At 36.1% G+C, this 22037-nt stretch overlaps 1 protein-coding gene across 4 annotated transcripts in view; it reads left to right on the forward strand.

The window, feature by feature from the left end:
* mapk8ip1b (mitogen-activated protein kinase 8 interacting protein 1b) overlaps positions 1-22037 on the forward strand; it is a 28749-nt gene that overhangs the window by 3935 nt on the left and 2777 nt on the right. For 3 of the 4 annotated variants that reach the window (XM_058782159.1, XM_058782161.1, XM_058782160.1), the window contains 11 exons: positions 4-622; positions 2445-2556; positions 3937-4176; positions 6519-6600; positions 8632-9501; positions 13700-13775; positions 14879-15054; positions 15360-15463; positions 16430-16537; positions 16879-16949; positions 17602-17700. In XM_058782159.1, coding sequence (XP_058638142.1) covers positions 567-622; positions 2445-2556; positions 3937-4176; positions 6519-6600; positions 8632-9501; positions 13700-13775; positions 14879-15054; positions 15360-15463; positions 16430-16537; positions 16879-16949; positions 17602-17700 — 1994 coding nt within the window. In that variant the 5' untranslated portion in view covers positions 4-566. The remainder of the gene's footprint in view (positions 1-3; positions 623-2444; positions 2557-3936; positions 4177-6518; positions 6601-8631; positions 9502-13699; positions 13776-14878; positions 15055-15359; positions 15464-16429; positions 16538-16878; positions 16950-17601; positions 17701-22037) is intronic. The other variant, XM_058782162.1, reaches the window with a different exon arrangement.

The following is a 22037-nucleotide window of genomic DNA, read 5'->3' on the forward strand; positions in this document are numbered from 1 at the left end:
CAGTGTGTTACTATTTGGCCTTGAAGAGTGGTTATGAATTGGTTGCACCCACACATATACAATATAACACCTCATCTCTCTCTCTCTCTCTCACACACACACACACACACACACACAGAGAGAGAGAGAGAGATGGGGGATGGGCGACATTGGAGACAAGAAGCAGAGAGGAGGGGTGATGTTGTAAAACACACGACTGCTATTGGATGGACTGCATGATTATTATTATGTATCAGCAGAAGGATACTGTCATGCAGCATCTTTCTCAGCTCTGACACTGCAAAGCTTTTATTTTGCCATTTCTGCTTGAATTTTTCTGTGATCCGGTTGTAGATCGCCCAGCGAAGATGCAGGTAAACACATGAGCAAGGGCAGAGAGATACAGTGAGAAAAATGCAGCATTCATCAAGACCTCATTATTCTACACCACATATGAAGATGCTGGAGCCACATGTGCTGTTGTCATTTGAAATCAGTCTAAACTGACTTCAGATAAAGCGGCTCGGATGGCAGGCGCTGAGCTTTGACTAGATGTCAACACAATCCCATGCTGCACTGCTCACAGAATGGACTCCGATGGTGATGGCAAAGAGGAATGGACAGAGGAGCAATGGGAGAAATGGTATGAGCTTATTTTCTCTTTAAGCTTGTGTTTTTAGTGGTAGAATATATAAAATGTTTCTGTTCTAGTGCATGAGTTTTGATGAGCAGCAGATGCAGCATCCATAGCAGATCATTATTTTTGTTGCATAGCAACACACTGTTATGCCAAGGATCTTTTAATAATTTGTATGCAATATTATTTTCAGTATTGCAATGGAATTCTTGTCCTTTGCCTGTTGTTTGTTCATATATTGACATTAATATAAATCTGTATGGGCACAATTCTGTCTTCACCTGTTGTCTTTTTAAATAGTGCATGTTATAATACAGATTCTATTAATTGCAATGTCAGACCGATGCCGTGACAAAAGACTTTTATTTTGAAAGGGGCTGAGAATGTGCATGTTGCACACCATGAGCTCTTTCATGCCACATAGAGACACAAGCTGTTCTGAAATCATGTAGATGTCGTCTTTGATGAGAGCTGTTACTAAAATAAGCATGCATGTGTGGAGTATAAATACAATGCGGACAAACTACATCCATCATGGTGACAATGTCAGGTGACCTGTGACGTTTGCCAAGTCACTGCTTCCTGCCATGAATGCATTCAGATAATAAAAAAAAAAAAAAGAATTCACCATATTAGTTTTTTTCACATTTTGTCGTCTCATCCTTACGCTAAAATGCTTTGAATATTTTTTTGCACATCAATATACAATCCAAACCTTATAATGAAAAAGCAAAAAACTGATTTGTAATAGCTTTGCACATTTAAAAAAAAAAAAAAGAAGAAGAAGAAGAAAAACTGAAATATTACATTGGCAAAAGTCCCCGTTGTGCCGCTCATACAGCGTTTGCTTTCTATTTGCCAAATAAACAGACATTTTACATGCAGCAACTGAAACATTTTTCATGCAGAATCAGGAGCCTACTTTATGTACTGCTTAATACAGAGCCTGTATACAAGAATTACATTCAATACGTATAGCATACATACATAAAATAAGTACTTTTTATGGAAGCAGTATATTTTAAATTAACACTCAAGTGTGAACTGCATGTCATGTTTTTGGGCATTTAATTGCAATTGAATGAACATTTATTATAGTTTAAATTTAAATAACATCAAAGTAAATTAAGAGTGATTTTTGATCCACTTAAGTAGGACTTAAGTACAAATTTATATGTAATTTCATAATTGCTTCTGTTGTCTTTGAAATATGATTAAAGTACTGCTGAATGTACTGACAAGCATTTATGATGAGCTAAAATATAATTTAATGTCATTTCTACTGAAACTTGGATGTCATGTAGGCTATTTAAATATTTTTATAATTTGTAATGATGAAGGTGCAATTCAGTACTTTTAAAATATAGCCTATTAACTTTAAATGTAATACTGATAACACTACAGTTAAAATAATAATCAAGTTCTTTACATGTGCTTTAGTATGTTACTCAACACATCAAAATAAGTGTACTTTAAGATTATTTAAACACAATGATTTAAAATTAACTTTAAAGTAAAATGTTTAATTGAACATTGTTACAAATGTCACTTTTTAAAAGTGTACTTAAGTGTGTTAAGAAACAGTCATGAAAGTGTCTGTCTTTACGTCACTTAAGTGGCCTCTTATTTCATGAACATTATATTATCTGCTAGTACAGTTTTTGTAAAATAAACTTTTTTTTTTATTTGAAGTACACTACAAGTGCACATTCAATGCAGCTAAGCACACTTCTTTTTCACAACGGTATATTGTGCAGTACATTTAAAAACAAAGAAACAAACAGCCCTTTAGCGCCCCCTTGATCAATAACTGCTGTGGTTCTTACAGGTTGACCCATGACATAGGTTTGGATGGATTTGAAGATGAGGACCTGTCTGAAATCACAGAAATCAAGGATGAATTTGCACTGAGGTCCAGACGCAATGACTCTGACATCAAGGTGACAAAAGATCTTGCATAACATGTGAAATATTGTAGAGCATCATCGAACAGACACTGCCAGTTACAGTCCATCCCACTTTTCTGTACTTTTGTTCTAAATTTGACTAGTTTCTTCTAATTGTGTGTTTTTCTTTTATTAATAATTATCATTATTTATTACTGATTTCTCTGTTCAGGAAGTGACCTTCCTGTGCACTACATCATTACACCTTTAGGTGGCGCTAGTGAGTGACTGTGAGTCACATTCATGAACAGCATCTAGTTGAAATGGTCTAATCAGACAGTCAACAATGTCCTGTTAGTAATATTTAGTTATGGTTTAAATGTTAATTGTTCAGCATATACAATAAAAAAGACAGTCAACAAAACATTTCAAGCAGAAAAGATTATGGTCAGGAAACAAATAATGAATTAAGTGAATATGGATTGTAGGACCATGAATAAAATAGCAGAGTCCACAAAAACTGTGTGGTGCATTACAGACCAATTTAAAAAAAATAAAAAAAAATAAATAAATAAAAAGGGGCATTCAGCAATCGAGTGGGTGGTTATTAAATCACACCGGCATGCAATGCATCTTTGTTGATTTAGCCTTAAATAGTAACACAATATGTTACTGCATTACTTTTAAAATAAAATAATCTAATACTTATTGGCATGGAGTGAGTTACACTTCTTCTTCTTATTATTATTATTCTAGAGTGGAAATGCTGTTGGCTCGTAGGTGTGTTTGTGGTATGTTCTGTCATAGATTGTTTGTTTTTCCAACTATATCTCCAAAGTTTGGTTTCAGAAAGATTTTAATATTTTTCAAAGAAGTCACTTTGGCTCATCAAGGCTGCATTTTTTTAAACTAAAAATACAGTGAAAACAGTAATGTTGTGAAATATTATTACAATTTAAAATAGCTGTTTTCTATGTGAACATACTTTAAAATGTTATTTATTCCTGTGATGCAAAGCTGAATTTTCAGCAGCCAGCTTATGAGCTTCATTACATTTGTGGCAAGTTATGTTTCCCAGCCCACTGAACTGATGCAAATTATTGGTCAATTACACCAAAATACAAAATACAACAGAAATCAAAAATCTCAAAATCTGGCAAAAGTTTACCGCAAACAGAGCCGCAGCTGAGAGCAGGCCGAGCTGTTCGTGTTAATGAGTCTCATTGTAATGCAGTGAGTAAACACCCGTATGAATAGTCTTTGTACCAAAGCCCTCCCCGTCTCTTGTTCTCTTGGCTTCGCCGGTGCTGAAAATGCCAAAGTCTGATGTCATTGCTTGCTCTAATGGTCCGGTCAGTGGCCCTCATCTCCCCTCTCTTATTTTCTCATTCACTCTCTTCTCTGACTGACAGCCGATCTTTGCAATCCCTGCAGGATCATGTGATCCAGGCACCCAATAGCAGCCTGGACGAGGTGGAGGCAGGCGCAGCGGGTCAGATCCAGGCAGAGACACATCCTTCACATCTTACTGATGCTGCCCACAGGAGCCAAAGAGTGGCTTGTCGACACGACGGCAAAGCATCAATGGACTCTGCCGTTCCTGTCAGCATGGATACCTACCGTCCAAAAAGACCCACCACTCTCAACTTATTCCCACAGGTGCCACGGACTCAGGTAATAAACAGATTAAAATATGACTATAGATACACACCTGGTGCATTTTCTCTGATGAGGCAAGAGAAGCAGTGCATCCTAAAACATTGACAAAAATTGACAGTGCAAAACTAATTATTGTTATGTTATGTTTAAATAGTGCATACAGCACTCAATTTTACAACTAGTGTAAATGGATTTTATGTTTTAATGACTAATTATAACTCTCTCACTTTGACCTTGTAAAAAATAAATATACTTTAGCATATAGTTTTAAATGAGTACTCGTTATGGAAATAATATTCTTTAAAATAATAAATGTAAGTGTATCTTATATTATCTGCAAGTACAACTTTACACTTTTAAAATTTGATTTACATTACAAGTGCACATTTAATACTATCAAGCACACTTTTTTTAAGGATGGTATCATCTCTTTCTGTCATGAAAGATGTTCCTACAGAACTTAAAATGACTTGAATGACAGTATTTACCAAGGGTTTGTTCATTAACGGTCAGAACAGTCTATAAAATATTCTGTCTGGGCTGCATTATAATTACAGAACACTAAACCCATTTTGTGTAATCATAAACGTACATATAAGGTATGTAATATTATTTATAATAATTTAAAATGTTATGCATAAAATCAAAGGCATTTCAATATATAGACGTGTGTGTGTGTGTGTGTGTGTGTGTACACAAAAAAGCATCTGAGAAATAATTTCAGGCCACTAAAGCACAAGATACTTGACAAAGTTCAATTTCAAAAAGACATCCTTAAAATACAAAAAATAGGCAAATTATATAATATTTAAAGAACAACTGTAAACTTAAAAGGTGATTAATCAACTTTTATTGATATGAGAGTCTCTAAATACTTCAAACTTTAAAGTGCTTATCGAAGAGTACTTTTATTCAAGGATGGAAAGAGTACTGAAAAATCATATGAACATATGAATCATATGATTTGCAAAAACAAATAAACAATTTTCAAAAATCATGTTTTTTTGTTGTGCATTCCAATTAATCTCAATCAAACTGCAGTTGGGTTATTTTGATTAAGTAAAAACAACTAACAAATACAGCTAACTAACACAATTAAACAATTAAACCTAATAAAAAACATGATCTGTTTTTGCACATAAACTCTTCATATCATACTTAAAAGTACTAGGCCTATTACTTCCCAAAAATTTAGTTGTAACTTGTAACACTGCACAATGCAATTTAAAATGTAGCTTATACTGTAATTCACATTCCCTTTAATGGCTTTTGCCAGATAAAATATTGAAAATATAGGAAGCGTATTAGAAGCGACTTTGGTCTTGTTTTTCCACAAAGGTCTTATTTCTAGAACACAGTCCTATATCTGAGCTTGTTAGTGCTTTGGCCCCCAGTGCACAATAAAGTATGAGCGTGTCATTGTTATTCAGTGGCTTGATATTTGGTTGTCATTATCTGTTTGAATGAATGCTGTGAGCGAGGAGCCGAGGCGAGCGCTCTCAGCTGAACACGAGCAGAAAGAGACAGCGTTCAAAACAGTGCCAACAATAAACCCAGTTGCTTATTTTGTTGTGTCAGTTGTTAGTTATGTTTTTTGAGGATGATTAGCGAGCACAGTTGGAGGAAAAATGGCACGGTAAAAGTACAGCTTTTAAAACTACAAAAAGTACAAGTCCTGAGAAAAGCTACGTAATTACCGTAACAAGAGTTGCTGTAATCTGTTACTTTACACCTCTGTTTTTATGTTGGAGGAATGCTTTAAAGGTTATGGTCTGTGTGGAGAATGTTAATATGGGTCAGAATGGAGTAGAAGAGTGGACTTTATTTTAAGTATTGTAAGAGGTATGAAGAGTGAGAAAGAATCAGAGAAAGAGAGGATTGTCATTTGGACTTTTAAATGCACCTCACACAGTGAATTCATTGAGTGCTTGATTTTGTGTGCCAGAAAGTTTTTTTTTTTTTTCTTTAATATAACTAAGTGTTTAGGGTAGCGCCCATAACTTCAACCCTGAGAAGATTTGTGCAGTGGAGTTCAATGGTCTAATATGTATGCCTTTGCTTATTTGGTAAGAGTCTGAAAATTCCTGCTGGCAAATATAAGTTATCTGACTGAAATCGTCTAGCGCCACCAGCAGGTCAAATTCGGACATATTCATCTGTTTGTCTGAAAACTCAGAGAACCCCTAGGTCTGATTGAATAATTTGAAAGATTAAAAGAAAAGATTGATATTACCTATAGTTCATCAGTACTCAGTGCCATGTATACAGAAAAATATGCTATGCACAATTTGCATACTGTATACTGCAGAGTCTCTATATTAGTATGCTAAAACCTGTCTGTTGCATCTCATCAACAGGACACTTTAAACAACAACTCATTTGCGAAGAAGTACAGCTGGCAGCAGAAAGTCTCCCAGACCTTGCCGCCCCTTAAAACAGGTGAGTATAGAGATCTTCGTTTAAGTGTATGCGCTTAAGACATCGCAGCAGAAACAACAGTGTTCTCTACTTAAAGTGTTTATAAACTGAATTTTATGTTTTTGCAGTTAGCCTGCTTTCAGTATTGTGACATATACAATATATTTAAATTTACCAAAATAAAATACCTTAAAGGAATATACTTAAGTATGAACTGTATGTAATGTGTTAAGACGCTTAATTGCATGTTAATATACAATTTAATGAAAATGTATTGTAGTTTAAATGTATAATAATTGCAATTAGCTGAACTTTAGTCATTTTAAACCAACTTAAGTACATCTTTATATGTAATTTCATAATTATTTCTATTGTATTTGAAATATGGTTAAAGTACTGCTGAATGTACTGACAAGCATTTATGATAAACTAAAATATGCTTAATTTCTATTATATGTAACTTGTATGAAATGCATTTAAATGTATTCGTAATTACATATAAAGTTGCAATTTAGTACATTTAAAATATATTAACCTTAAATGCAAATAAAATAACTCAATAACACACTGCAATAAAATTATAAAATATAAGTACTTTAGATGTGCCTGTAGTCAACACATCAAAATAAGTGTTCTTCTTTAAAGCACATCAAAACTTATTAAAACAACCATTTTAAACATACTTACATAAAATGTTTAACATTACAAACTGCAATTTTTAAAAGTGTACTTAAGTGCGTTAAGAAACATACACCTACACTTGGGTGAAATTGTATTTTATTAATATTATATTGTCTGCAAAGTATGTTTATAAAAAAATATATACTTTCATGATTGGAAGTACACTCCAAGTGCACAATCAGTATGATTAAGCGCATTTCTCAAAGGTGTACTTTTAAAAGTGTGGGTTTTTGTTGTTGCATTTTGCTGTTAATTTTGTAGGGAATTTGACAGTTTGTCGACTAGCTCACTGTATGCCAAACCTCCCTTGCTTTGTTGTCTCAATGACAAAAGACCAGTCATGTTTTGCTGCCAACTGTGGTCATGTGAATTCGGTTTAGTCGAGTCATCTACAAAAACATGTTTGCATGTGCACTCTAGTCAAACAATGGGTCACATAGGCATAACTAACATCTTGGTCTGTCTGTTTCAAAAACAAACCAAGCCATTTTATTTTTTATCAGTCAGCATGTTAGTAGACTATTACCACTGATCTCCCCTAGTGAAAAATAAAGGTTACACTTTATTTTAAGGTGCCCTTGTTACTGTGTGATTATACATTTAAGTACAGAGAAATATTAATTAACTACATGTACTTACTATATGGTTAGGGTTAGGTTTAGGGTTTGGCTTAGGGTTACTTGCAATTACGAATTTATTGTTACTATAATAGTACGTACATGTAACGTGTAACAAGGACACCTTAAAATAGAGTGTTACCAAAATAAATATACTAAAATGAATTTGAAATACATTTATTTCAAGTATACTACAAATACATTTACATATTTACAGTACGTACTTAATAAAAATACCCTGTAATTTTTAGTGTACTAAACTGGTATACTAAACGTCTGCTAAATTGGAACAACTAATTTTATACTAAATTCACTTTAATTGTGAGTAAGTAGTGCTGAAGTCCAGCTAAAGATAAACCTATTGCAAGTATACTTCAGGTAGCTACACTTCAAATATCTTGCATTTAAAGGCAGATATTATTCAAAGATCATACAATCCTCATCAGTAGTGACATTAAAACACATTTTAGGCTTAATATTAAGAACTGTGCACAAGTAGCAGTCCAAATAAAGTTTAATTATAATTTTTATATCAGTAAGTCTCGAGCGCTATCAGCAAAATAATAGACTTTAACTATATACTTAATATGAAATAAAAGTATTGTAAATATTTTACTTTTTTACTAGTGTCAAAACATAATTTTAACAGAATAATTTAAGTGCACTGCCATATTTATGTGTTTTTGTGTGTGTGCATTGACTTGATTGATGCTCTCTCAATTCAATTTTTTGTGCATGATCTTCCTGCAACCAGGTGAACGTATGCCATCTCGTGAACACACATGTCTGAGCGACGAGGAGAAGCACCAGCCGGCTCAGAGTCGGACTCAAATGAAAGACTGCGGCACCTCTACTGACAAGCCCAACAGCTGCCCCTCCAAACACACTCAAGCCCCATACAGAGCCAGAGACGTGCACAGAGAAGCGGGCCACTGCGAGCGCATCCGTTATCACACAGACGTCCGGCTTGAGCCAACGGAGGAGATCTTTCTGACGCCGATACAACGCTGTACTCAGGGTCTGGAGCACGAGAGAACGCCGGCGCTTTCCCAAGCAATCGTAGACAGCTCTGACAATGAAGCTCCCCCTCCGTACAGCGAACAGGATCTGCAGCCGCCTTCCTATTCCTCCTGTGTGGAAGCTTTGGCTGCTGTGGACCCTGATAGTAGCGGTGAAGAAGCAACTGGAGCGGAAGATCTGTGTTATAGAAACTGCGGTGCAGGCGAGGCTCATGCCCACCGCGAGAGTTCGTCGGGAATGCTGCGGACCTCCATGAGCAACTCGGATGTGAGCGGACTTTCGTACGATTCAGTCAAATATACGCTGGTCGTGGACGAGCACGATCAGCTGGAACTCATCAGCTTGAAAGAGTGTTATCGCGGATACAGCGATGAAAGCGACTCGGTCACCATCTACGATAACTGTGTCTCCTCTCCATACGAGTCGGCCCATGAGAAAGAGGATGAGGAGGATGAGAATGAGAATGAAGACGGGGGAAGAAAACAAAGCGGGAGCAAACAGGACGCTTCGACGTGTCTGTCAGAGGACTCCACGCCTGAGGCCGACATGCAGTTTTCTCGGAAATTTGTTAACGTTTTCATGAAAGGCTGCTCACGCTCCTCCAGTGAGTGCACTTTTATATATTTTTAGCATTTGAACACTATAAGTCAAAAGTTTGGAATTCTTTTTTTGTGTGTTTTTAAAAAGAAAGAAGTCTCTTCTGCTCACCAAGGCTGTGTTTATCAAAAATACAATAAAAACAGTAAAATTGTTAAATGTTATTACAATTTAAAATAACTGCTTTCTATGTGAATATATTGTAAAGTATAATTTATTTCTGTGAAGTTGAATTTTCAACATCATTATTCCAGTCTTCAGTGTCACATGATCCTTCAGAAATCATTCTAATATGCTAATTTGCTGCTCAAGAATCATTTCTGATTATTATCAATGTTGAAAACAGTTGTGCTGCTCAATTTATTTATTTATTTATTTATTTTTTGTGTGGAAACTGTGATACACTACTATTCAAAAGTTCATTTATTTATTTTTTTTTTTTAGAGAGTGCTAGAGTTAGAGGGTCAAATAAAGATGGAAGAGATGTGTTTTTAGCCGATTCTTGAAGATGGCTAAGGACTCAGCTGCTGAGATTGAGTTGGGCAGGTCATTCCACCAGGAGGGAACATTTAATATAAAAGTCAGTGAAAGTGATTTTGTGCCTCTTTTGGATGGCACACTAATGCGCCGTTCACTTGCAGAACGTAAGCTTCTAGAGGCACATAAGTCTGAAGTAATGAATTTAGGTAAAGGTGTGCAGAGCCAGTGGTGGTTTTGTAGGCAAACATTAATGCCTTGAATTTTATGCAAGCAGCTATTGGTAGCTAGTGCAAACTGATAAACAGGTATGACGTGCATTATTTTCGGCTCATTAAAAATGTATCTTGCTGGCGCATTCTGGATTAATCATAAAGGTTTGATAGAACTGGCCTGGACAGCCTGGATAGAACAAGAGCTTGAACAAGGAGTTGTGAAGCATGTTCCAAAAGAAAGGGCCTGATCTTCTTGATGTTGTATAAAGCAAATCTGCAGGACCATTTTAGCAATGTGATCTGAGAAAGTCAGCTGATCATCAATCATAACTCCAAGGTTTCTGGCTGTTTTTGAAGGAGTTATGGTTGATGTGCCTAACTGGATGGTGAAATTGTGATGAAGTAATGGGTTCTATGGAACCACAAGCAGTTCTGTCTTGGCAAGGTTGAGTTGAAGGTGATCGTCCTTCATCCAGCAAGAAATGTCTGTAAGACAAGCTGAGATGCGAGCAGCTATCGTCAGATCATCAGGATAGAATGAGAGGTAGAGTTGAGTGTCATCATCATAGCAGTGATATGAAAAGCCATGTTTCTGAATGACAGAACCTAGTGATGCCATGTAGACAGAGAAGAGAAGTGGTCCAAGAACTGAGCCCTGAGGCACCCCAGTAGTTAGATGTTGCGACTTGGACACCTCACCTCTCCAAGATACCTTGAAGGACCTTTCTTAAGTAGTGGGGTTATACGAGCCTGTCTAAATGCTGATGGAAAAACACCAGTGTGAAGGGTTGTGTTAATGATGTGAGTGAGTGCAGGTACAACTGCAGGAGAAATGGCTTGAAGAAGATGAGATGGAATAGGATCAAGTGGACAAGTAGTAGGATGATTAGAAAGGATGACTTTGGAGACTTCTGCCTCAGAGAGTGAAGAGAAGGATGTTACAAAAGATTTCTATTTTGAATAAATGTTGTTCTTTTGAGCTTTTATAATTAATCACAGAATCCTGAAAAAAAATCATGGTTTCCACACAAATATTATTCATTTTCAACATTGATGATAAGCATCATTATTAATACTTGAGCACCAATAGTAACTGATAACTGAGCAGTAAATCAGCATATTAGAATGATTTCTGAAGGATCATGTGACACTGAAACTGGAGTAATGATGCTGAAAATTCAGATTTGATCACAGCAATCAATTACATTTTAACATATATTCACATAGAAAACATTTTGAATGGTACTATTATTTCATAATTTTATTGTATTTTTGATCAAATAAATGCAGCCTAGCAGAACATAAGAGACATCTTTCAAAAACATTACAACTTTTTAATAATTCCAAACTTTTGAACTGTTGCATACATATTTCTCTTTCGATGAAATCTATAGATACTAAAACTTTTCTGCATGTGAAAAGGTTTTCTGCATGTTTTGCTGACACTGAATGATGATGAGTGTGGATAATTGTTCCACATGAGCAGTACTCTGGTTGCAGTTGTTTTTGGCAGTCGTGATGTGACATGGCTCACCGTGCTTTCATCAGGTCACAGTTTGTTTATGTAGTCCTGGGATTACTGGATGTCAGCAGTGTTTCGAATCAAGGGGGCACTGCCTTCCCAAAAAGCTTTGGATGAGAAAAGAATCTACACTACTAAAACAAAACAAAAAGTATTACAAATTATGAGCTCAAAATAGTGAAAAATCACTCTTTTTGCTCAAGTCACACTATCCAACAACCACATCAGCAGATTTTGTGTTCTTACTGAGGTCAAGTGTGGTGTTAAAGTGAGAAAGGTAAGGGGAAATACAAGCAAAATGTCACTTAAGAGGAGACAATGCTTTCTGCTAGAAATGGATGGATTGGTTACAAAGTAAACAATTTACTCACTGGATCATTACCACATTTGATCTATGATCTTGCTGGAGAGCTGGTTTAGGAGGCACTCAGCTCAGTTAAAATATCAACCAAATTAAATTATTATTACCATTACATATGCAGCCTTCATTACAAGGGGTGGGCAATATACCGGTTAAAACAACATACTGGTTGAAATAGTTTTAAGCAGTATAAATCTTTGAGTAGAATTAGGGTTGTTATATTTATAAACATATATATCATAATGCTCCAAAAAACAAAAACATACATACATACATATATATATATATATATATATATATATATATATATATATATATATATATATATATATATATATATAGTACATATATACATATGTGACCCTGGACCAAAAAAACAGTCTTAGGTCGCTAGGGTATATTTGTAGCAATAGCCAAAAATTCATTGTAAAAATTACAATTATCAATTATAAAATTATTGATTTTTCTTTTATGCCAAAAATCATTATGACATTAAGTAAAGATCATGTTCCATGAAGATATTTTATAAATTTCCTACCGTAAATATATCAAAACTTCATTTTGATTAGTAATATGCATTGCTAAGAACTTCATTTGGACAACTTTAAAGGAGATTTTCTCAATACTTTGATTTTTTTGCACCCTCAGATTCCAGATTTTCAAATAGTTGTATCTCAGCCAAATATTATCCAATCCTAACAAACCATACATCAATGGAAGTTTATTTAATGTATAAATCTCAATTTCGAAAAATTTACCCTTATGACTGGTTTTGTGGTCCAGGGTCACATAGTTATTTTTTTTTAATCGATTGACAGCACTAGTATATATATATATATATATATATATATATATATATATACATATCATTACACGTTCTCTTTTCTGGGTTCACAGCTTTTCTGCTTCTTGGGCTTTACAGGTACTGATTCTCCAGTAAAGCACGATAATAAGTGTGTTCCGTCGTCTAATATTCGTTCTTCTCCTCACCGGACAACACTACGCTACTGGAGTATCTACAGAAGCGTCGGCCAATGAGCGCGTCACATCACACGCACCATAAATAATATATATTAAAAAAAACACTTTATAGAAAATTATTATGAGTAGTGTTTATCACTTGTGCGTGTACACCATTCAGATGACTCATAATCTTAAGAATAATCTATGAGATACATGACATTCAAAAAGTAGCTTAACTTATTTGCTAAAAGGGTGTTTTGTTATAAGCAGGTAAATAAAGAAATCCTACAACGTTTTTTGTTTGGGTTTATTGTATTTGGTATAACAATGGAACTGTTGGTAGATTCAGCCCATATGCCCTTGTGCAGTTTTTATAATTAATTACAAACAGCTTGTTTTGTATATTCCTAAAAGCCCTTAATAACCCTTTAGCTTTTAATTAAGTTTGTTCAGTGTAGATTGCTTCCCTAGGTGTATTTTGCAATTGTATCAAATCTTCAATTAGTATGTCAATTTGAAAGTACTAACAGTGATGGGAAGTTGGTGTGTAAGAATAGATCAGTATTTGACCATAATTAGAATGCACTGTATATTGATATAATGCACTGTTCTGATGTGAAAGTGTTTGTATGACAGGCTGAAACAAACTCTTTGCTTTGGTTTTTAGGTACAGAATCTTTTGGCTTGTTTTCCTGCATAATTAATGGAGAAGAGAGAGAACAGACGCACAGAGCCGTGTACAGGTGAAACAGACTGAAACACACGTGTGATACTGGGTCATTCTCAGGAAATGGCACCATTTGTGACAAAAAAACAAACATATCATTTGAATAGGCAACGAGCTGCTAAAGTTTCAGCAATATGAATTCCTAAATGTGTGAATTTAGCCTTGCAAAGTATGAGTAGCTGTTTATCATTTGCTACACTATTTCATCCCCATTAGCCTGAAAGCCCGTAAGTTCACATGCTGAGAAATTCATTTAATTCAATAGATAATGGAGGAACGTCTGATCAAAAGATACCTCTGTTTATTATTTTAAATTAAATGTTCCCTCCTGGTGGAATGATCTGCCCAACTCAATCCCAGCAGCTGAGTCCTTATCCATCTTCAAGAATCGGCTAAAAACACATCTCTTCCATCTTTATTTGACCCTCTAACTCTAGCACTCTCTATTCTAATTCTATTCTTTAAAAAAAAAAAAAAGTGTCCCTTTTAGACTTGCACTCTATTCATTTACTAAGTAACGTTTGTTTTCTTTAAAAAAATAAATAAATAAAATAAACTTTTTTACAATTAACAAAAGCAAAAAATGCCTCTAACACTAGCTTGCTATATTCTTTTTTTCTATTCTATCCATTTTCTTTTTATTATATAATTAAAAAAACAAAAAAAACTTGCTACGTGTACCGCATTAAGCGAACCGAGACTTGTTATAACACAATATCATTGCTCTTTTGTTGATTTTGATTGACCTCATTTGTAAGTCACTTTGGGTAAAAGCATCTGCTAAATGATTAAATGTAAAGTAAATGTTTGCAGTCAAATATTATTACTGTTTTTAATTATGTCACTCCTTTAAATATGATGTCAGAAAGACCAAACCACTATTTTCAAAAGGTGGAAATGGGGAAATTACTCAGTAATGCTGCTTTATAACCCAAATGTGTCAGTGATTAGTAAAAATACAAACTGGTTAATATTAAAAACATAATAATAATTGTTTGTTTAATGTTTTAAGTTATACAAGATGAGTATCTTGTTCATTATATTAGTAGTAGTAAGTCACTGGGACCAAAATGAGACCAAACCAAGGATGTCCTGGCCTGATGGAGGTGTTTTTGTCAGGTTTGTCCCTCGTCATGACGACGAGCTGGAGCTGGAGGTCAACGACCCTCTGCTGGTGGAGCTGCAGGACGAGGATTACTGGTACGAAGGCTACAACATGAGAACCGGAGCACACGGCATCTTTCCCGCTTATTACGCCACCGAGGTCTTCAAGGAGCAAGAGCTTGCTTTAGATGGTAAGAGCTGGAGATTCAGATCACTGTTTTAAATAATGACACGATTGTCTTCTGTAGAGTTACTTTCTGAGTTCACTTCATAACTCATGAACTGTGCAACAATAACTCTGTTATTGAATTAAAATGAAACAAAATTGGACTAAAGTGAGCCGAATAATGACGCTATCATCTTTTTAGAGCTGCTTTACAGCTGAAATTGTATTCATTTCATGAGCACTATAGAAACAAATGTGACTTGGCTTTTAATAACTTAATAAATCATAACTGTTTATATGGTCTTTATATGTCTGTCTTGTGCTCATTAGAAAAAAGTTCTGAATGGATGGAGAAATATACGATGAAATTCCTCGGCTCGGTTCAAGTGCAGAATCACAAAGGCAATGATGTTTTGTGTGCAGCTATGCAAAAGGTTTGGATAAGATTTACATCACATTTCACTGCATATTTTAAATGAACAAAATAAAACTGCATTTCTTGTAGTAATAATGTTTCATGTGAAACTTGCGACTGGCAAACTTCACTATTCTTTGTCTAAAATGTTGATTACATGAAAACAAATGTACACTCAAAAAATATTTAGGCCTAAATTAAAGATTTATGTATTTGAATTGCATATAAAATTTCCATCAGTTTGGATTACACAGTTTTAATGCATATGTGTCAGTCATAATTAAATGAAACAAATATAAGTACTAATATAAACTGAATGTGTTTTAAATACACAATAACCAGGTTTATATATTTATCATCAGTAAATCTGATTTGTCATCTGATCTCGTACATTTTAATGGAATATTGCTTTTTCCACAGCTAGCCATATTTTAACCGTGTTCATATTTTTAATTGAATAAATGTAATTTGAATACATATTATGTATATATATATATATATATATATATATATATATATATATATATATATATATATATATATATATATACTATACTATATAATATAGTCATATTTGATCAAATTCAAAATTATTTCAAAATGCCAAATATTATTTAAATATTATTTTATTTAAATAAATTAAAAAGATGCAAATAGTTCATAAACTATGCCATATACCTTTTTTTGAGCACATAAATCTGATTCTTATCTATTTCATTTATGTTTAACTGATAAACACTATGCATCACATTTATTAGTATCAAGTTTACTAGTTTGTTTAACTGTGCAATCCAACTGGATGCACATTTAAGTTGAGATTCTAATACATAAATCTTAAATTTGGGTCTTAAATATGATTTGACTGTAGTGAGGGAATCAGCACATACACTTGGGTTAAGATGAATGTAAGATGAAACACCCTCTGAATGATGGTCTTCATATATTCTTCATTAGACTGATAATGGTTGTTTATGATTGACTCCAGATTGCGATGAACAGGAGACTGACGGTCCATTACAATCCTCCCTCATCCTGCATCCTGGAGATAAACGTGAAGGGACTCAAACTCACGGTGCAGGATGATTTCGACATGGTAAAACCACACATCTATTGCATTAGAAATGTTTGTTTTATGATTGTCTTCAAGCACTTTTTTTTTTTTTGCATCAAGCATCTCCCCTCCATGCTGTATTTTAATTCTCAAGACTTAAAACTTGAAAATTAAGACTCAAGTGAGGAATGAAGTATAATACTGTTGTTTGTTGAATATTTAGCTGTATAAAGAAATCAAACAGTATAGATGAACTGGGCTAGAAAAAACCCCAGAAAAAAATGACTTTTAAAAATATTCAGTATGTGTCTCAGTAATTAGTAAACTGAAGCTGTAGGTTTGAGAACATGCAGTCTAATTGTGTTATAAATTTGTTTCCCCAGAGCAGCCAATATAGTCACTTTTTCCATTTGAAAAACGTCTCATTTTGCGGCTATCATCCCAGAAACAAGAAGTAAGTCAAGCATTTACCAGCAACCTCCCCATTTTTACTGACAGTGATTATGGTTTTATTATTATTAATTTGCATCATCACTACAGTTCAAAGGTTTGGGGTCAGAAAGGTTTTTTGGAAAGAAATTAATACTTTTATTCAGCAATTAAGGATGCATTAAATTGTTCAAATGTGACAGACATTTATAATGTTACAAAAGATTTCTATTTCAAATAAATGCTGTTCTTTTGAACTTTCTATTCATCAAAGAAATCTGAAAAATAAAATGGATCACGGTTTCGACAAAAAATATGAAGCAGCACAACTGTTTTAAACATTGGTAATAATCAGAAATGTTTATTGAGCAGCAAATCAGCATATTAGAATGATTTCTGAAGGATCATGTGACACTGAAGACTGGAGTAATGATGCTGAAAATTCAGATTTGATCACAGAAATAAATTACATTTTAACATTTTCACATAGAAAATGGTTATTTCAAATTGTAATAATATTTCACAACTTTACCGTTTTTACAAAAAAAAAACAGAGCCTCGGTGACTCATTGAGACTTCTGTCAAAAACATAAACAAATCGTACCGACCCCAAACTTTTAAACAGTAGTTAATGCATTAGTTCTGTGGGTTTTATTTAACGTCTGGTGTCTCCACAGGTATTTTGGCTTTATTACCAAACATCCAGCAGATGAGAGGTTCGCCTGTCACGTCTTTGTGTCTGAGAACTCCACTAAACCGCTTGCAGAGTCTGTGAGGTCAGTCTGGGTTTTATGCTGGCTTGACGAAGCTTGATCTACTGTTTAAGCTTTTTCTTCTGAGACTAAATTTAGTCAATATCTCCTCCTGGAGTTTTCAAGCTACAACCACCAATCTCGGCTCAGACCTCCAGACTGGTCTGACTCGGGTTGCTATATCATTTCTAATTGATCGGACTTACGTTTTTCATTAAGCGGATCATCAAAATACAAATAAATCCCATAGACTTTCACTGAGGAGCATCAAAACTTTTTTACAATAACACATATGGAGTATTTCTTTTAAAACATGCTCACAACATGTTAAATCATGCTAGCAATGTGCTAAATAATGCTAGAAATGCGTTCTGAAAATTAACCATGGTTTTATTATAGTAAAAGTGTAGTAACCATGTTTTTTTGGCTCATTGATTACCATTTGTATAACCACAGTTACCACAGTACAAATACCATGGTTAAACTATGATTAGTGTTGCAAGACCATGGTTAATTTGTGGTTACCATAGTTACAACTATAGTAACAATGTTTTTTTGTTTGTTTGTTTTTTTGTAGTAAAACCATGGTTAATTTTAATAAAGAAATCATGTTAAAACATGCTAGACACATATTTAAACATGTCAAATCATGTTAGCAACATGCTAAAACAAGGGTTATATAGTTAACCTAGTTCTGTGAATGAAGTCAACACGCCACAGTATGGGTCAGCTTCGCTAAGGATGAGCTGTCATGAGACGGTATATCAAAATAACCGCGCCCCACTTGCAATCACGGTCTATAAATACAGGTGCGAAGCAGCCAGCGCTTTCTCTCTTGCCGACTAGTGACAAATGCTCCCCAAGTGACCATGCCGTGTGTCGTGTTGACTTCATTCACAGAACTAGGTTACCTACGTAACCCCTTGTTCTATTTCATCTCAGTCAACACGCCACAGTATGGGTCAACTGTGTACCAGATAAGGTCAGGAGGGGAGAAAAACCCAAGCGGGGCAATAAACTCAAAGCAACCAATTCACCCCTAGGGGCCCTCTGGGGCCCACCATTGAATACCACAGGGGACAGTGTGTGTTTTCCTGTGTGGCAAAAAAATCTACTTTGACCTTCCCGAAACGAAGCCAGAGAAAACAGAGCCTCCAGCTCCAAGAGGTTAATGCGTGCTCCTATCCACAAGGCATCCCATTTTCCCTGTACTGGATTGCCTCGCCAGACAGCACCCCAGCCTGCTTGTGAGGCATCTGTTGTTATGTTCTCCCTTGAACATATCGGGCCCAGCTTGACTCCCTCCTTCAGGCCTGGAGTTGAGAGCCACCACTTGACTGCTAGAAGACAATCCAGGTCTCTTGAAATAAGTTGCTGTCCATTCTCGTATGGACTAACTTTGTACTTTGCTAACCATCGCTGTAATGGGCGCATTTGAAGCAACCCCAATGGCACCACATTTGTGTTGCTCCTGGCCTGCTGCTCTGTAGGAGAGCAAATTACCCAATCGTCCAGGTAATTGGCAATACGTAGGCCCTGACGACGAAGAGGAATGAGTGTCGCCTCCATACATTTGGTGAAGGTGCGGGGAGCCAATGACAGAACGAAGGGGAGAACATTGTACTTGTAAGCGTTGCCCTGAAAGTAGAACCTGAGGTACTTCCTGTGGCCCTTGTGAATTGGGATGTGGAAATAGGCATCTTGGAGATCCACTGTTATGAAATCAGGAAGTATTGGCAACCCCTCTGATTTATGATGCTGAGGGCCTCTATCAAACACTGAGGTTGATGTTGAAGCAGTCTGGGAAGGCACTTTTGCACACTCAGCTCCTTTGGAAATCACTTCTTTGTCTGAAGGGTCCAGTGCAATAGCCTCAGAAGCACTATCCCCCGTTTCTGACTCAGAGATGTCCTCTGGTTCTGAAGGCACCAAATTTTCATACCTTCCAAACACTTCAGACGCTGCCACTGAAAGATCATCAGGGTGGTGGCATGGCCGTTTTGATAATGGCAGCCCCAAGTCTTGAGGTTCTGCAGCCCATTGCTGAGCCTCTAACAAAGTGTTCAGGGTCTCCTGCATGCCTTGCATTTGCTTCTGAAGCTGACAAATGTCCCCTTCTACATGCTTGCGTTTACGAGCTTGTTTACGTCTGACCCCTTCCTCCTGAGGATCCCTTTCAGACCTTAGTGGCTCTTTGCCTGCAGGTATCTCAGAGGGTAAACCAGTGGTGTCCTCCTCTTGCATCATAAAACAACAAAACTTGAATCAGCTGGATTGTCTCCAGAGATGAAGAGGCCTCTTTGTCTGAATTACAACAAGACTCCCACGCTGTAATCACAAACAGCTCTCCTCTACTCGGTAGCTTTCACCCTTACAGATGAAGAGGCCCCTCTTTGGCTGTTTTTGTTATGAAATGCCTATGGAAATACATATATAAATACAATTGTAATTATGAATATAAATGTACTCACCTTACGTTTTAAATGTGAAAAACGTGAATCACGGTAGCGTTCATCCTCTCGGGCGAAGAGACTCCTTTAGTCTCACAATGCGCTTGTTTACAAAAAGCATGTGCCAGCAGTTTAAACCCTTGCGGGTAAAAAGACTCCGGTCAGCCAAATATAACAAAAGAACGCGCAGCAAAATCTTACCGTCAAGGGGAAAAAACAGAGAAAGCGCCGGCTGCTTCACACCTGTATTTATAGACCGTGATTGCAAGCGGGGTGTGGTTAATTTGATATACCATCTCCTGACAGCTCGTCCTTAGCGAGGCTGACCCCATACTGTGAGTTTTGACTGAGATGAAATAGAACATACTAGCAATGTGTTAAACATGGTAGCACCATGTTAATTTATGTTAGGAACGTGCTGAAACATGTTAACCACTTGCTTAAACATTTTAGCAATGTTTAAGACAACATTTTAATAGCATTTTATTGACTTTGAGTGAAATCTTCAAACTATAACCTTTTTAAAGTTATTTCAAATTTTCAAACAAGGCTTTGCCAAGCCAACATTAATGTTTGTTTACAAACTTTACTCATCTAGTCCTACAATATAATGCACCTGTAATAAATTGCACACTTCTATGACTTAATTATTTCATTCTACACTGAACAAAATTATAAACACAACACTTTTGTTTTTGCCCCCATTTTTCATGAGCTGAACTCAAAGATCTAAGACTTTTTCTATGTACACAAAAGGCCTATTTCTCTCAAATATTGTTCACAAATCTGTCTAAATCTGTGTTAGTGAGCGCTTCTCCTTTGCCGAGATAATCCATCCACCTCACAGGTGTGGCATATCAAGATGCTGATTAGACAGCATGATTATTGCACAGGTGTGCCTTAGGCTGGCCACAATAAAAGGCCACTCTAAAATGTGCACATCACAATGCCACAGATGTCGCAAGTTTTGAGGGAGCGTGCAATTGGCATGCTGACTGCAGGAATGTCCACCAGAGCTGTTGCCCGTGAATTGAATGTTCATTTCTCTACCACAAGCCATCTCCAAAGGCGTTTCAGAGAATTTGGCTGTACATCCAACCGGCCTCACAACCGCAGACCACGTGTAACCACACCAGCCCAGGACCTCCACATCCAGCATCTTCACCTCCAAGATCGTCTGAGACCAGCCACCCGGACAGCTGCTGCAACAATCGGTTTGCATGACCAAAGAATTTCTGCACAAACTGTCAGAAACCATCTCAGGGAAGCTCATCTGCATGCTCGTCGTCCTCATCGGGTCTCAACCTGACTGCAGTTCGTCGTCGTAACCGACTTGAGTGGGCAAATGCTCACATTCGATGGCATCTGGCACTTTGGAGAGGTGTTCTCTTCACAGATGAATCCCGGTTTTCACTGTACAGGGCAGATGGCAGACAGCGTGTATGGCATCGTGTGGGTGAGCGGTTTGCTGATGTCAGCATTGTGGATTGAGTGGCCCATGGTGGTGGTGGGGTTATGGTATGGGCAGGCGTATGTTATGGACAACGAACACAGGTGCATTTTATTGATGGCATTTTGAATGCACAGAGATACCGTGACGAGATCCTGAGGCCCATTGTTGTGCCATTCATCCACGACCATCACCTCATGTTGCAGCATGATAATGCATGGCCCCATGTTGCAAGGATCTACAGGTGCTGGTCATATAATTAGAATATCATCAAAAAGTTGATTTATTTCACTAATTCCATTCAAAAAGCGAAACTTGTATATTGTATTCATTCATTACACACAGACTGATATATTTCAAATGTTTATTTCTTTTAATTTTGATGATTATAACTGACAACTAAGGAAAATCCCAAATTCAGTATCTCCGAAAATTAGAATATTGTGAAAAGGTTCAATATT

Source organism: Onychostoma macrolepis, chromosome 07 (genome assembly GCF_012432095.1).
Source record: "Onychostoma macrolepis isolate SWU-2019 chromosome 07, ASM1243209v1, whole genome shotgun sequence".
Lineage (NCBI taxonomy): Eukaryota > Metazoa > Chordata > Actinopteri > Cypriniformes > Cyprinidae > Onychostoma > Onychostoma macrolepis.